Source organism: Setaria viridis, chromosome 5 (genome assembly GCF_005286985.2).
Source record: "Setaria viridis chromosome 5, Setaria_viridis_v4.0, whole genome shotgun sequence".
Taxonomy (NCBI): domain Eukaryota; kingdom Viridiplantae; phylum Streptophyta; class Magnoliopsida; order Poales; family Poaceae; genus Setaria; species Setaria viridis.
Window position 1 is genome coordinate 16,594,967 of NC_048267.2, and position 13,232 is coordinate 16,608,198.

General features: G+C 40.8%; 1 protein-coding gene and 1 non-coding gene across 3 annotated transcripts; one reads left to right on the forward strand and one right to left on the reverse strand.

Annotated features, from left to right (window-relative positions):
* Window positions 1–2,602: 2,602 nt before the first annotated feature.
* Window positions 2,603–7,570, forward strand: LOC117856281 (uncharacterized). 2 transcript variants are annotated; one of them, XR_011898380.1, is made up of 5 exons: window positions 2,603–3,158; window positions 3,295–3,343; window positions 4,014–4,119; window positions 4,613–7,112; window positions 7,300–7,570. It is a non-coding gene; the product is annotated as an uncharacterized protein (transcript). The 2 variants fall into 2 exon arrangements; XR_011898381.1 differs by lacking the exon at window positions 4,014–4,119.
* A 2,409-nt stretch (window positions 7,571–9,979) lies between these two features.
* Window positions 9,980–10,672, reverse strand: LOC117856282 (retrovirus-related Pol polyprotein from transposon TNT 1-94). The gene has a single exon (XM_034738677.1). It carries the CDS (start codon window positions 10,670–10,672, stop codon window positions 9,980–9,982), a length of 693 nt encoding a protein of 230 aa, XP_034594568.1.
* Between the last annotated feature and the right edge of the window lie 2,560 nt (window positions 10,673–13,232).

The window sequence follows — 13,232 nt, forward strand, 5'->3', positions numbered from 1 at the left end:
ATATCATATACAGTAGAGTCTAGAGCGCGCCCCTGGCGGGCTAATCTTTCAACCAATTACGTAAAATCTTCATTAAAAGGATTGATATTCGCGCACCAGTGTCAAGAATGTGATATATTTTGGGGGAAAAAGTAAAATTGGTGGCTCTAATTAGATCATTGCATATGTTTATGTTTAGATCTATATGTCTTGATGTGACAGAAGAAATTATGATACTTAATAATGATGAATAATGCCTGCATGCGATAGTATAAATATTAACTTTAAAGAAGATGTGTAACTATTCTTATATACTCACCAATGCAAAGGCAGCAGATTGGAATGGGAATCGAGTAGGATAACTGTATAGTAATCACAACCACATTGCCTTTACTCGTGTGCGAAAGTAAACTAGCTATTATTGAAATGAGTGACATGGTAACATAATATACAGTTACATAATAGCGGTAGAAGGCGAGTATTAAAGTACATAAGCACATTAATTGGTGGTTTAAATTCAATGCTCCAAGTTGAATCATCCCCTACAATGCCTCTTATATCCAAAGTCCCAACTAAAATTTTGGGAATGGATGGTTCTCCTGAACAATCTGGTGTGCCTTCAATTGCAGCTGTAAGTATGACTTCCGTCAATTTCCATGCTATTTTTTAGGAAAAGTTTTATTAACTGTAAATTTCTGACAAATAATACTACTGTGGCATAATTCTTTTATTGTGTTTGTCCTAGGTAATGAAAGGCAATAATATCCATCTCAAATAACAGATGCTACGATAACAAAACATGATATCAGCAATATCACTGAAATTTATTTATATGGCAATATCATTTGGATTGTTGTCCAGCAGTCTCAAATTAACACCAAGAAATGCTACTGGCTGAAGATCTCTGAGCCGCTAGTACCCTGCACACCAGCAACCGTAGGCTTCAGCTTCAATTCATACTCCTGAAAGGTGATGCGGGAGAGCAGGACGCAGCCTTCCATTCCACGAGTACTGCGGTGGCGTTGGTGGCAGCTAGTTCACCACTGAATAACCTTTTGCAAAGAACAGTGATATGTGCACCTTCCAACTTCCTGTACAGGGTGTAATAGAATGTCCATTTAGTATCAACTCCAATAGCAAGTCTGTATAGCATATGTAACTTGATGCATCCTTGGCCATCACAAGTTAACTCTTTGCTCAAGCTACTCTAGAAGTCCATATAAGAAGAATATCACAAATGAAAGCTTTATACGCATGCCTGGTACCTAAGAAGAATTGACATGAATCATATTACAATAAACATTATTTGACTATTTAATTCATACACGTGAAATATTATGCTGACAACTGAACCAAATAACAATTTTTGCATATATAAGAAAGTCATAGAAAGTTAGATGCTTGGACACAAAAATTGACAAATTGCATCTCTTTTTATTCTAAAAAAACGAATGTGTAGATTGTGAGAAAAAATTTACCTCATCATTAATAGTCCCTCTACCACTCTGTGGTGTCACTGGTAGTTCAGGGATGTTCAACAATTTAGTTGTTATGGTTCTTGAAGTATGGCTTGGCTAGTCTTTGAAGCTGCGAATTGCATCAGATTACCACCATATATGTTGAATGCAGTAAACATAGGCAGAGGCAGAGGCAGCCTCCTATCCAAGCTCACTAACATTGACTAAGCTCTAACTTCTATAAGATATATGACATTAACACATATGGTTCATGCGACTCGGAAAGCTTGAGCTAGGAAAAAGGGGAAGCACAATATAAGTTCAGTCATCACAGAAATTTATTAATCTTAAGAAACTTTACTATGCTTGGTAGTTCTAAGAATTAACTGGAGTAAGTCTTTTAGGATACCACCATCATCATTGAAATGCATCCTATTATACAGAACTCTTTTATGGTTTAAAACTCCCACATTTATTTGGTCACATGTACAACTGGTGGGTACATCCTTAACAGAATTTTTTACTATCCAGCACAGATAGTCTAGTCAATAGCACAATACATTCTGAACTTTTCAAAGCCAATTCTCAAATTAAGTATATTAATTGCTTTATGTGATTCCTGCCAAATAAGATGAATCCAATAACCAGGAAGATCACTACAAACTAATAACCTAGATAAATGCATGTACTTAATCCATAAGCAATGCTTGAGAAAAAAATTGAATCTGGAGATGGACTAACGCAGGTAGTTAATCTATATGACTCGTGCCTCGTAAACATGTACACACCACCAATAACAACATATATATATATTTTAATTTTTTTATCCTATTAGATGCACATGTAGTTCAATTTGGAGTTAATTTCGATAACCATGTAGAAATTCATTTAACATATAGAAAATACTAAATTAGTTCTTAAATTTTTGAAATATCTAGAAGGCAACTTATCCGTAATCTATTACATATAAAAAAATAATTTGGTGCATATAAGATAATTATTTGTGTGCAATAATAAAATTTATACTACTTTACTTATAAAAAAATGAAAAGGCATTGTTTTTTCTACGTCCCGTCACCCTCCCCCGTGGCCCTCGTTGCGATCGATTCCCACCCTCGTATCAAATTTTCTCCTTCCACGTCAATGGGTAAACATCTCAGCACCGTTCATTCTTCCGCACGTCTCCCTACGCCTCCAACTCTGCCTCCCCCTCCGCACGCCGCCTCTTTCCTAATCCACAATGCCTCCTATGCTCCAACGCCACACCGGGCCACCTCCGCCCGGACCGTGCCGCCTCCGTGCGCCGCCACGCCGGATCCGCGGTGGAGGAGCCCGGGGACTCCAACGGCCCCTCCTCTCCTGCTGCTCGTTGTGCTCTCGGGCTCTTCGCCATCCACCACTTCGGAGGCCATCCCCGTCCACCTCTTCGCCGTACATTCTTCTCCCTCCGCACCTTCTCATCGCCCGACACCGCCGCCTCCTCTTTCCTGAGACTCATCCGCCCGCACTTGCTCGATCGGTGCCTCCATCCATCCTGCCAGTGGCCAGAGGACATAGAAGCTCCCTGCCCTCACCTCATCTCCGGCCTCCGATCCAATCGGACCCGCCTTCCATCTGCCGGCGGTGCGTTACCTGCGGGACGGGAGATCCATGGCTGCGTTCCTGCTGCAGCTGTTGGCATCATCTCCAGAGCCTCATTTGATTCGCGGACATGCCAGCAAGGTTTGCACGCCCTTTCTTGATCTCTCGTCAATCACGCGCTGGGGCTCCACCTCCTACCTCCCATCCCTTTCCAATCGTGAGTGCCCCTGCACTGTTTAATTTTATTTGACAGTGTTTAATTTGGTGTCGCTTGCAGCTCTTCCCCTGGCCGTGATTGCTCAAGTGCGCCAAGGGGATTTGCACAGGTGAATGCTTGACATTGCTCTTGCTCTTGGTTCAGTTGGGAGGCTTGCAGATATGTTTTTTGGGCTGCATAGATCACTACATAATGTCTTTTTGTCTCTTGTGTCGCCTGAGCATGGGTTTACTTTGATTCAGTGTCTTTGTCTGCATCCAGAGCATGTCCAGAACTCTTGATCATCACGCTGCATAGCTCTTCTGCAATGCTTAAATATTTCAGTGTGAAAGATATCCCTTTGGCGCTTTGTGTTTCAGAATAACAGCAAGCACTTGAACTGATATATCTACTCTTATATTGACATCGTACTACTCTTGTTTTGCTTTACTTTCTGCACGTGCTTATTAATTTTGAAAAGTCAGTTTAGTTTAACATGTATATTTGTGATCTCAATATGCCAAGAATGCTTGGCATAAGCATGGTGCTATGCCTACCCAAGAAACTACTCCCTAACTGGGCTGAGAAATAAGTTAGCAGGAGAGGGAGAGATTGGTTGCAACCACTGAGCACAAGGAGTGACCATCAATCCGCACCTTTTCTTTACCCTTACCATGCTAATGTAGTATCAGGATAAATATAGATATTTAGAGTACAAATGGCAAAGATCCTAGCTACTTTGACTAGAGCTGGGAGGCTGTGAGTCTGATTGATAGCTCCAAATGCTTTTGGCTTTTCAGAAGCACGAGAGCACAAAGGCCTAAATTCTAAGTTGTGGCATGTACCTGCCCTCATGTGTTGGTTTCCTGTGGTAGTGGTGTTGGATTGGAACGGACCAGCAGAATGGTGAGGCTCTGCATTATCATTTTATCTTTGAAATCTTCAGATGGAACCATTTCCCCTACTACTCCATGTGACCATGTCTCCCTTATTTTAAAATGCTTCTTTTTGTAAATAATTGCATTGATATCAAAACCAAAGCAGATTTTTGGTAGTATATGCCTAATCAATAGTTGTGTGCAAAAGTGATATACCGTTATTTTGTCAAGGCACCTGATGAAATAGTGATTCTACTGTGCAACAGACTATTTTAAATTTTACTGTAGATAAAGGCACAGACATTTATTTAGGGCATGTGTTAAAAATATAAAATCAGAGAGCCCTGAAATTCTTCGTGTATTATACATATTATAAGGCATTAGTAATCAAGAACGATGTCTGAACAATATATAGAGTCGACCATAGTTTAGAAAAAAAAAACCTATCACCTCATGTTTGGTTCAAGTTCCACTAATCTAGTTAATATGTACCTCAATCCTCATTCTGTATGCTTTTACAGTTTTAAGGTGCATGCTTTGTGAAGAGGAGAACTGGGAAGGCTTGGATATGAAGGTTATTTTGCTATGATGATACTAGAAAGGTGCCCAGGACTTTTTTGGAAAGAGGAATGGCATGGTCTGAAGTGAAACACTTCATATTCCAGAGTCCAGCTTCACCAACTGTAATACTACGTCAGTATATGCACATACACTTCACTAGCTGAAATACTACTTCAGTATATGCACAGACTCTTCACCAACTGAAATACTTCTTCCAAACTGCTTCACTAACAGAATTGCACATATAGAGAGCTATATAGCTTTAAGAAAACGGTGACCTATGTTATATATTATTGTGCAAATATAAGACATAACTTTGTTTTGTATAAACCTGCATTTTGTTTTATACGGAGTATAGACCTGCATTTTGATTGTTTGATTTACATTACGGAATGTCAAGATATCCTCTCAGGGCAACTCGGGGAGGATAGAAACCCTGCTTTCATTCATAATTCCTAAGCATGATGTTTTGGAACGAATCATATATCACGTAACAGTTTATATTGTCTGATTTAGCTTCTTGCTGGCTATCAACTCAGGGGGTGTTTGGAAACACTGTGCTAAACTTTAGCACCTATCATATTGGATGTTTGGATACTAATTAAGAGTATTAAGCATAGTCTAATTATAAAACTAATTGCACAGATGGAGTCTAATTCGTGAGACGAATCTATTAAGCCTAATTAGTCCATGATTTGATAATGTGGTGCTACAGTAACCATTTGCTAATGATGAATTAATTAGCCTTCATAAATTCGTCTCGCGAATTAGACTCCATCCATGCAATTAGTTTTGTAATTACCTCATGTTTAATCCTTCTAATTAGCATCCGAACATCCGATGTGACTCTGCTAAAGTTTAGCGCCTCATATCCAAACACCCCCTCAGTAAATTGTTTCCTTTCAGAAATAGCAGATTTTGGGAAAAAAAACATTGAGTGTTGTTCCTTCTGGAAATCAAGTGCATACAGATCAAGGAATTGTTCTTCATTGCTGCCATTCAGCGTGTGCTGAAGACTTTCTTGTGTAAGCAGTGTTCTGAACTTTGTGTCTTTGTTGGCAGTCTACGAAATATTTTCTTGGTTACACATAAATAGTTAATTTGCTGCACATTAATATTTTTTTATTTTTGTTGAGTAATATTCTCACATTTCAGATTGTGTGTTATTTTGCAGCTAATTGTAGGTTGCAGGTTGTTTTACTAATTTCAATAATTTGCAACCTGTTGCCTTGGAGCAACTCTGAATCTGAAGTAAACAAACTAAACCTATGTTGCTAGGTTTCTTTTTTCTATAAGAATGTGTATTGTAAATTTTTAAGAAACCAATATTTTACCAAAGTATTTTGTCTTCTGCCGAAAGTTTGAGAAGCTGCACAATTTTCATTCGAAAACAAACAACGTTTATATATAATTTTTTTGGTTTTCTCATGGGATGATGATTTTAACACTACAAAAGGTATGATTTCTGTACTTGCCAATTCTATGCTACTAATCATTCTCCTCTGTCTTATTTCATTCATTCCGTATGTTTGCGTATTACTCAAGAGAGTTTGTGCAATTCTTGGTGATTTAACATTTTCACATTATAGCTTCATTTAGTTACCTTTGTATTCAATATCAAGTTATCTAAACTTCAAACATCATGAGGTTTTTTATTTTAATATATCTCTTTTGGGTGCTCTAAATCTTCCTACGAAATGAGAAACTCTAAGGAAATCACGAAATTCCAGTAGTTGGTGGATGGCTGGACGCCATCAAGTAGCGGAACACCACCCTCTCATGCGGCTCTTCACTGTCATATAGATCGCAATCTGCAGTGGTGGCGTGCGTGGAAGCGACAACATCAATATAGATGCTAAGCGGCCATACATGAAACAAGGGAATAATAAGCTGAGAACATGTAAAGACCCATAGCAACGCACGGGCATTTTAACTATTTGAATAATAAATTTGGAAGAAAGCAGCTACATAGGCTACAACCATGTTCCTCTGTAGACTACACGTCATTGAGGTTCGTTCAGTTTTAAGTTTCCGTTTCAAATAAGAGGTTTTTTCAGTTTTCAGTAATGATTTTTGTCCAGTGTTTAGTTACAGAAGGTATCATCTATGGCATACTATATGCTAGCTTTTTTTCCTTAGTTAGCACTTTTTATTTGTTAACACCTGAGATAAGAATATTTTTTCTAATCCTGTAGAGATGATACCTGAAGCAAACTATAGGTTTATTAGTCAATCTTACCTTCTAAATTGTCTAGTCACTTACTGAGGGTGACTTTTTCAGTGATCATGTTGCCTATTCAATTTGTTGCTGTCCCTCTGATATATTTTCCCCTGCAAATTTTTAGCTCTATTGGCTTCATATTTCATATACTTTGCTTATATATTTGTTTTGTGCAGAGACTCAAGTCAGGTGGAAAAAAGGAGTACTTATCTTTAATGCCCTTACATTTTTGCTAACAGGTAGCCATTGTCATGAGTCATTTACAGTTCATACGGTTAATCTAAAATTTTATACCATGATACACCATTCGGTGTGATATAATTAAATTAACATAACATGTGTGTTCATTCATAGGTGATTACTGATCTGTACTAAAACATAAGCATATGTGTGCCTCTGAATTCTATGTGTGTTCATGAATTGCAGGAAAGCGTGGACAACCAAAATATTTAGAGAAAACTTTATGCCTATATGCTGGTGATGGACTACTAGAAGAATGAAGAATTACAGAAAGGTTTATTGGTGACTGCCAGTGCCGTTAGGAATGAATAGATCAATAAGAGAACTCATATTTAGTTTTATTTTATTATGCCAAACATAGTTGCACTTGTAGTCAGAGATGATGTTTTTATTGTCATTGTGTTATTACTTTGGTTGAGACATATATTAGAAGTTAATGAAGGTTTGAGTTCTTATATGTGATGATGAAATATATACTCATGGCACAATTATTTTGTAGAAATAATTAAATTTCAGGCTACAAAACAAAATTAAAAAGGCGCTAGTTAAAATGCCCTTGTTGCAACAAACCACTGCACAACCACTGTTTGTTGTTGCAATATACATTATTGCCACAAACTTTATGTTTGTTGTTGCAATATACATTATTGCCACAAACTTTATGTGTTGCTATAGGACGTGTCTACCATCGATAATGATTCATTACATTTTTCATCTATTACCACCAACAGTGATTCGTTGTATTTTCCATCTATTACCACCAACAATGATTCATTTTTTACCTTTTTTGCCACCAGTAAATGAACGTTGCAATTGTGACTCTAGGCACCAAATTTGTTACGTTGCAATATTTATTTAATGCTGGAGAGCATTGCATGGCAATATGGTCATATTCCCACGTAACTATGGGGTGACAATAAAACTATTTTGCGACAAGTTCATTAGTGGCAATACTGTTATATTGCATCCACGTCTTTCATTGCAACAGTAACTTATGCAATGATTCTGCTAGTCGCAATATCCGTACTTGCAACCATATCGCGGTTGCATTAGTTTTTTTACATGCATTGCAAAACCACCATATTGCAACACCACATCCAAAAGGATGCAAGAACCTATTGCACCGTTCTAAATGCAACCATCTGTCAATGACCATACATAGATGCAATTGATCCATATTGCAACCAAAATAGTAATATTGCAACCCATTATAGGCGTCACGACAGGGCTGAATAATAGTTATCAACGTTAATGTAGTTTTACTTGCAAATAGAAAATTCAACCTGTTAACAGACTGTAGTAGTCCGGCATGGTGCGATTATTTGTTAACAAAGGTGACAAATTCTCCATATGTCACCTAAGGAAGGAGCAAAAGAAGAACACTATGGTGCGCATGTGCTAATGCGTATACAAGTGACAGGGTCTTAGGGCCTCTTTGGTAGGGCTTTAGCAACGGCTCCATCAACGGCTTCACTTATAGCTCTAGCAAGTGGTTATTTGCAAACTGACCTCTCAAGCGAAGCCCCCATGAAGCCGTTTTGGAAATGAACGTGAATGGTGAAGCCAAAAATAGTGGCTCCCTCACCTCATCCCCTTCAATTCCAAGCATCTGTTGTTACTTAACTGACCTTGAAATCTCATACATGGTACGCTGCTCCTATCAATATTTCGTACCACTGACTAGTTAAATGTACATCACGTGTGTAGTTCGGATGGCCTAGCTTCAAGGACTCAAGAGTTATACTTATACTAGTTCAGGCAATGTTCCCTAGGTCCATTCAGACTGTTGTTTCGTATTCTTGAGCTCAAGTGCTCAATGTTTTCAGTAGAGGGTTACAAACGTGTTGTGTGTGTGAAGAGTGAGAGAGAGAGAGTAAATAAATGTTCTTGCCTCCCTCTTATACTCCAAGGGAGATACATGGTTACAGCAAGAGAAGGGGTCCCTCAAATCAAGTGTTTCATCTCATCTCCTATGTCCAGCGTGTCTTGTCTTGTTATGGTTAGAATCCAGGATTGTCGATGATGCGGCAACACTGCTTAGGCTCACATCACGAGTTTGTTGGAATCGCTCACTCACAGGTTCAAGTGTTTAGCACAAACACTTAATCTTCTCTCTGATGGAGAATCACTCCCTCTCTCTCAGCTATGACACACTCACACTTGCTTCTTTTGATAGACAAACACGAATACTCTTTCTTACTTTTACAGCCCAAAATAAATAACTGAATACATGGAACTAAATACTACGAGTAGCACTTCTCCCACTAGCCGGCAGGTACGGCTATGCATGTCAAGCTACACATTTTACGGCTTGACTCCTTGTAGCATGGACTCATCCTCTGAAAGCTAGGAAGACCAAATACTCTCACTATTGACCATGCAAACAAGACTCCACGATCCATGCACATGCTAAAAGCTTTGACCTCTCCTTGCCCCTGCTTCACACAACGTTAGCCTTGGCCAATCTAACTTATTCGTAGGTCGTTGCCTCCAGCTCCAATGCTTCTACGTGCAACACCACTTTCTACGTGCAACACCACTTCGCACGGCGACGTCCACGTCACACGGCACGTCGGCACCTCGTTATGAGCTGAACCAACCTAGTGTGTATATGTATCTCACATACACATCTCCTACTAGTACGTGACCTACACAAATCGACACTACTACATGCAAAATGAAATTTAAACATGATAATACACATATGAATCATGATTATTTCTAACATTTCCCCCCTTAATCTTGATTCTCCTATCCCTAGACAACTTCGGAAAAGAGTTGGTTCATCGCTGTCGTAGCCTTGAGCCAACAAGGCTTTCTCCTCCTTTTCTTTCTTAGGACATTCCCAAGAAAAATGTCCAAACTCCTAACAATTGTAACATTTTACCTTGTTTTTGCCCTTGCGTCCTTCACTGCTACCTTGAGCATGACCTCGACCTCGCGTCAAGTATTTTCCTCTTGCCATGAGGAGTTGCTCTCCAGATCGGACATCGTGCCCCTTGAGCAGTTCTTCATGAGCCTTCAATGACCCAACGGCCTCCTCTAAGGCCATCTTGTTGATGTCTCCGGACAACACCATCGCCGAAGCAACATTGATGAACTTGGTGGAGATAGATCGCAGCAGCTTCTTCACAACATACTTCTCCTCCACTGCATCTCCGAGCTCACGGATCTGCCCAACTAGCATCATGAACTTCTCAGCATAATCATCCACAGATTTTGCATCACTCATCTTGAGATTATCAAGATCAGCTCGCAAGGATTGGACACTTGCCTCTTGGACACGCTCGACGCCCACATGCATGGAGCGCAGCGCCGCCCACACATCACGGGCAGTCTCCTTCTCCAAAACTCGCAATAGCGTCTCGTCGTCAACCGACTGGAAGATGATCGACAAGGCTAGCTGGTTCTGGCTCACATTCATGGCATCGGTAGCCTTCTCATCACGATCAACGACGCTCCATACGCTGTTAGTTCGTAAGAGGTACTTCAGCTGCAACGCCCACGCCGCGTAGTTCATCCTTGTCAGCATCGGGAATGGGAGTCTCCCCATCGCCATTGTCGTTGTCGAGCCCATGAGTCACAATGGCTTTGCTTAAGGAAGAGTCGTCGCGCGGCATCATCTTCATCACCACCGGCTCTGATACCAATTGTTGGAATCGCTCACTCCAAGGTTCAAGTGTTTATCACAAACACTTAATCTTCTCTCTGATGGGGAATCACTCCCTCTCTCTCGGTTGTGACACACACACGCACACTTGCTTCTTTTGATAGACAGACACGAAGACTCTTTCTTACTTTTACAGCTCAAAATAAATGATTGAATACATGGAACTAAATACTACAAGTAGCACTTCTCCCACTAGCCGGCAGTTACGGCCATGCATGTCAAGCTACACATTTTACGGCTTGACTCATCGCAGCATGGACTCATCCCCTGCAAGCTAGGAAGACCAAATACTCTCACTACTGACCGTGCAAACCAAACTCCACGATCCATGCATATGCTAACAGCTTTGACCTCTCCTTGCCGCTTCTTCACACAACTTTAGCCTTGGTAAATCTAACTTATTCGTAGGTCGTTGCCTCCAGCTCCAATACTTCTACGTGCAACACCACTTCGCATAGCGACGTCCGCATCACACGGCATGTGGGCACCTTGTTATGAGCTGAACCAACCTAGCGTGTATATGCATCTCACATACACATCTGCTACTAGTACGTGACCTACACAAATCGACATGCAAAATGAAATTTAAACATACCGATACACATATGAATCAAGATTATTTCTAATAGAGTTTAGGGAAATAATGCATGTCGGTATGGTGCCTTCACGTTGAGCACGCGGTGCATAATGCCGAACAACTGCCAGGTAAGGTCTGACACCTTTTGACTTCGGAGGTATTTGGATACTAGGTGCTAAATTTTAGCAGTGTCACATCGAATGTTCGGATGCTAATTAGGAGGACTAAACATGAGCTAATTATAAAACTAATTGCAGAACCCCTATGCTATTTCGCGAGACGAATCTATTAAGCCTAATTAATCTATCATTAGCAAATGGTTACTGTAGCACTATATTGTCAAATCATGGACTAATTAGGCTTAATAGATTCGTCTCGCGAATTAGACTCCATCTGTGCAATTAGTTTTATAATTAGCCTATGTTTAATACTCCTAATTAGCATCAAACATCCGATGTGACATATGCTAAACTTTAGCATGGGGTATCCAAACATCCCCGAACCTCATCCCTCCTCGTAATGGCCTAGCTGTGCCCGTCCCATCGTGGATAAGATTGCCCAACCATCTCCAGCCGCGTCCAAGTCGAGCGCTTCCCCCTGATTAGGTCTCAGGGACCGGGACCCCTTGCAATGGGATCCTCCTTTAGGAGTTAGTGTTGGCTTCTTGGTCTCGCTTTGCCGTAGGTCGGCCGATGTCTTGCCCTTGCCCCTGGGTCTAATCAAAACATGCGTCGCCCATAGTCGTGTGAGGCAACGATGATTCCTGATGTTGTTGCTGGTGGATACTACTAGCAGGAACATTCCCATATGTTGCAAATCAGCAACACGTCTTGGCAAGCACTTCGTGTGCTTTTCTAGTTTATTTTCCATGTTGACCACAAAAGCGGCAGCACTGTTGCCGTACGTGGCGCGCGATCGGGCCTACTTGCTACTAGCTAGCTACACAGTTTGCTACTACATGTGATGCGGTCAAACCACAGTGATCTCAGTCCAAGACCCAAGAACAGTCGTCGATCGTTCGATCGTTTATCTCTAATCCATTCGTTGAGGAATTCGTACGCGACCTGTTTTTGACTTGCAAATGTTTTCTTTTCTGAATAACTACCAATGTTTTCTCTAGGCTAATCAAACCACGTTTCACTCGTATGGCAACCAGGAGCCCCGGTCCCTGTCAAAGCAAACCTTGGCTGGCAAGTTGGTATGGTGTCCTGCCTTGTGTTGACTACCAAACCCACCCTCCATGCCCCCGTACGTGTCCAGTGTCCTACACCTATTGGCTGTACATCTGTTACCTAGCGAGTAAAAATACCTCTGTACTGACCATGATTGCTATTCAAACGACAGCGACCTCAAGTCTCCATACACGTTTTGGCCTCTCATCGCTCACTTCATTTAATTTGTTTGGTTTTACCTTGGTCAGCAAGCAAGCTGTGCAGTGTGCAAGCCACTTGCTGCTGCTATATAATGGCTGCAAAACGGAACAACGAGAGTAACTCTACTAACTCATAAGCACAAGAACGAAGAGGAAACTGAAACTGAAAGCTTAATTTACTACGATTGCTCAGTCGCTGCGATCAGCTGATGGGGAACAAGATGATCAAGTCCAGTTCTGGTATATGGTCAGCCATGGCGTCGTGGTTCGCTTGCTTCGGCTCTACTAATAAGGCGGCTGATTCCGGCCGGCCCGGGAGTGCTGGGTACGACCCGGCGGCCGGGATGGTTGCAGCTGCTAAGCATTTCTCCAGCGCGCGCAATGTAAAGTTTGGTTGACAAGTGTGTCAAGTGAAAATTTGTACATAGTATAGTTATGGTTTTTGTAGTCTTGTGTGTTGTAGGAGTATAGCACACTTGTGTAATCAAAAGAAATGTACT

Coding starts and splice junctions, on each gene's coding strand:
- LOC117856282 (XM_034738677.1), bottom strand. CDS start 10,672: ATGGCGATGGGGAGACTCCCATTCCCGATGCTGACAAGGATGAACTAC.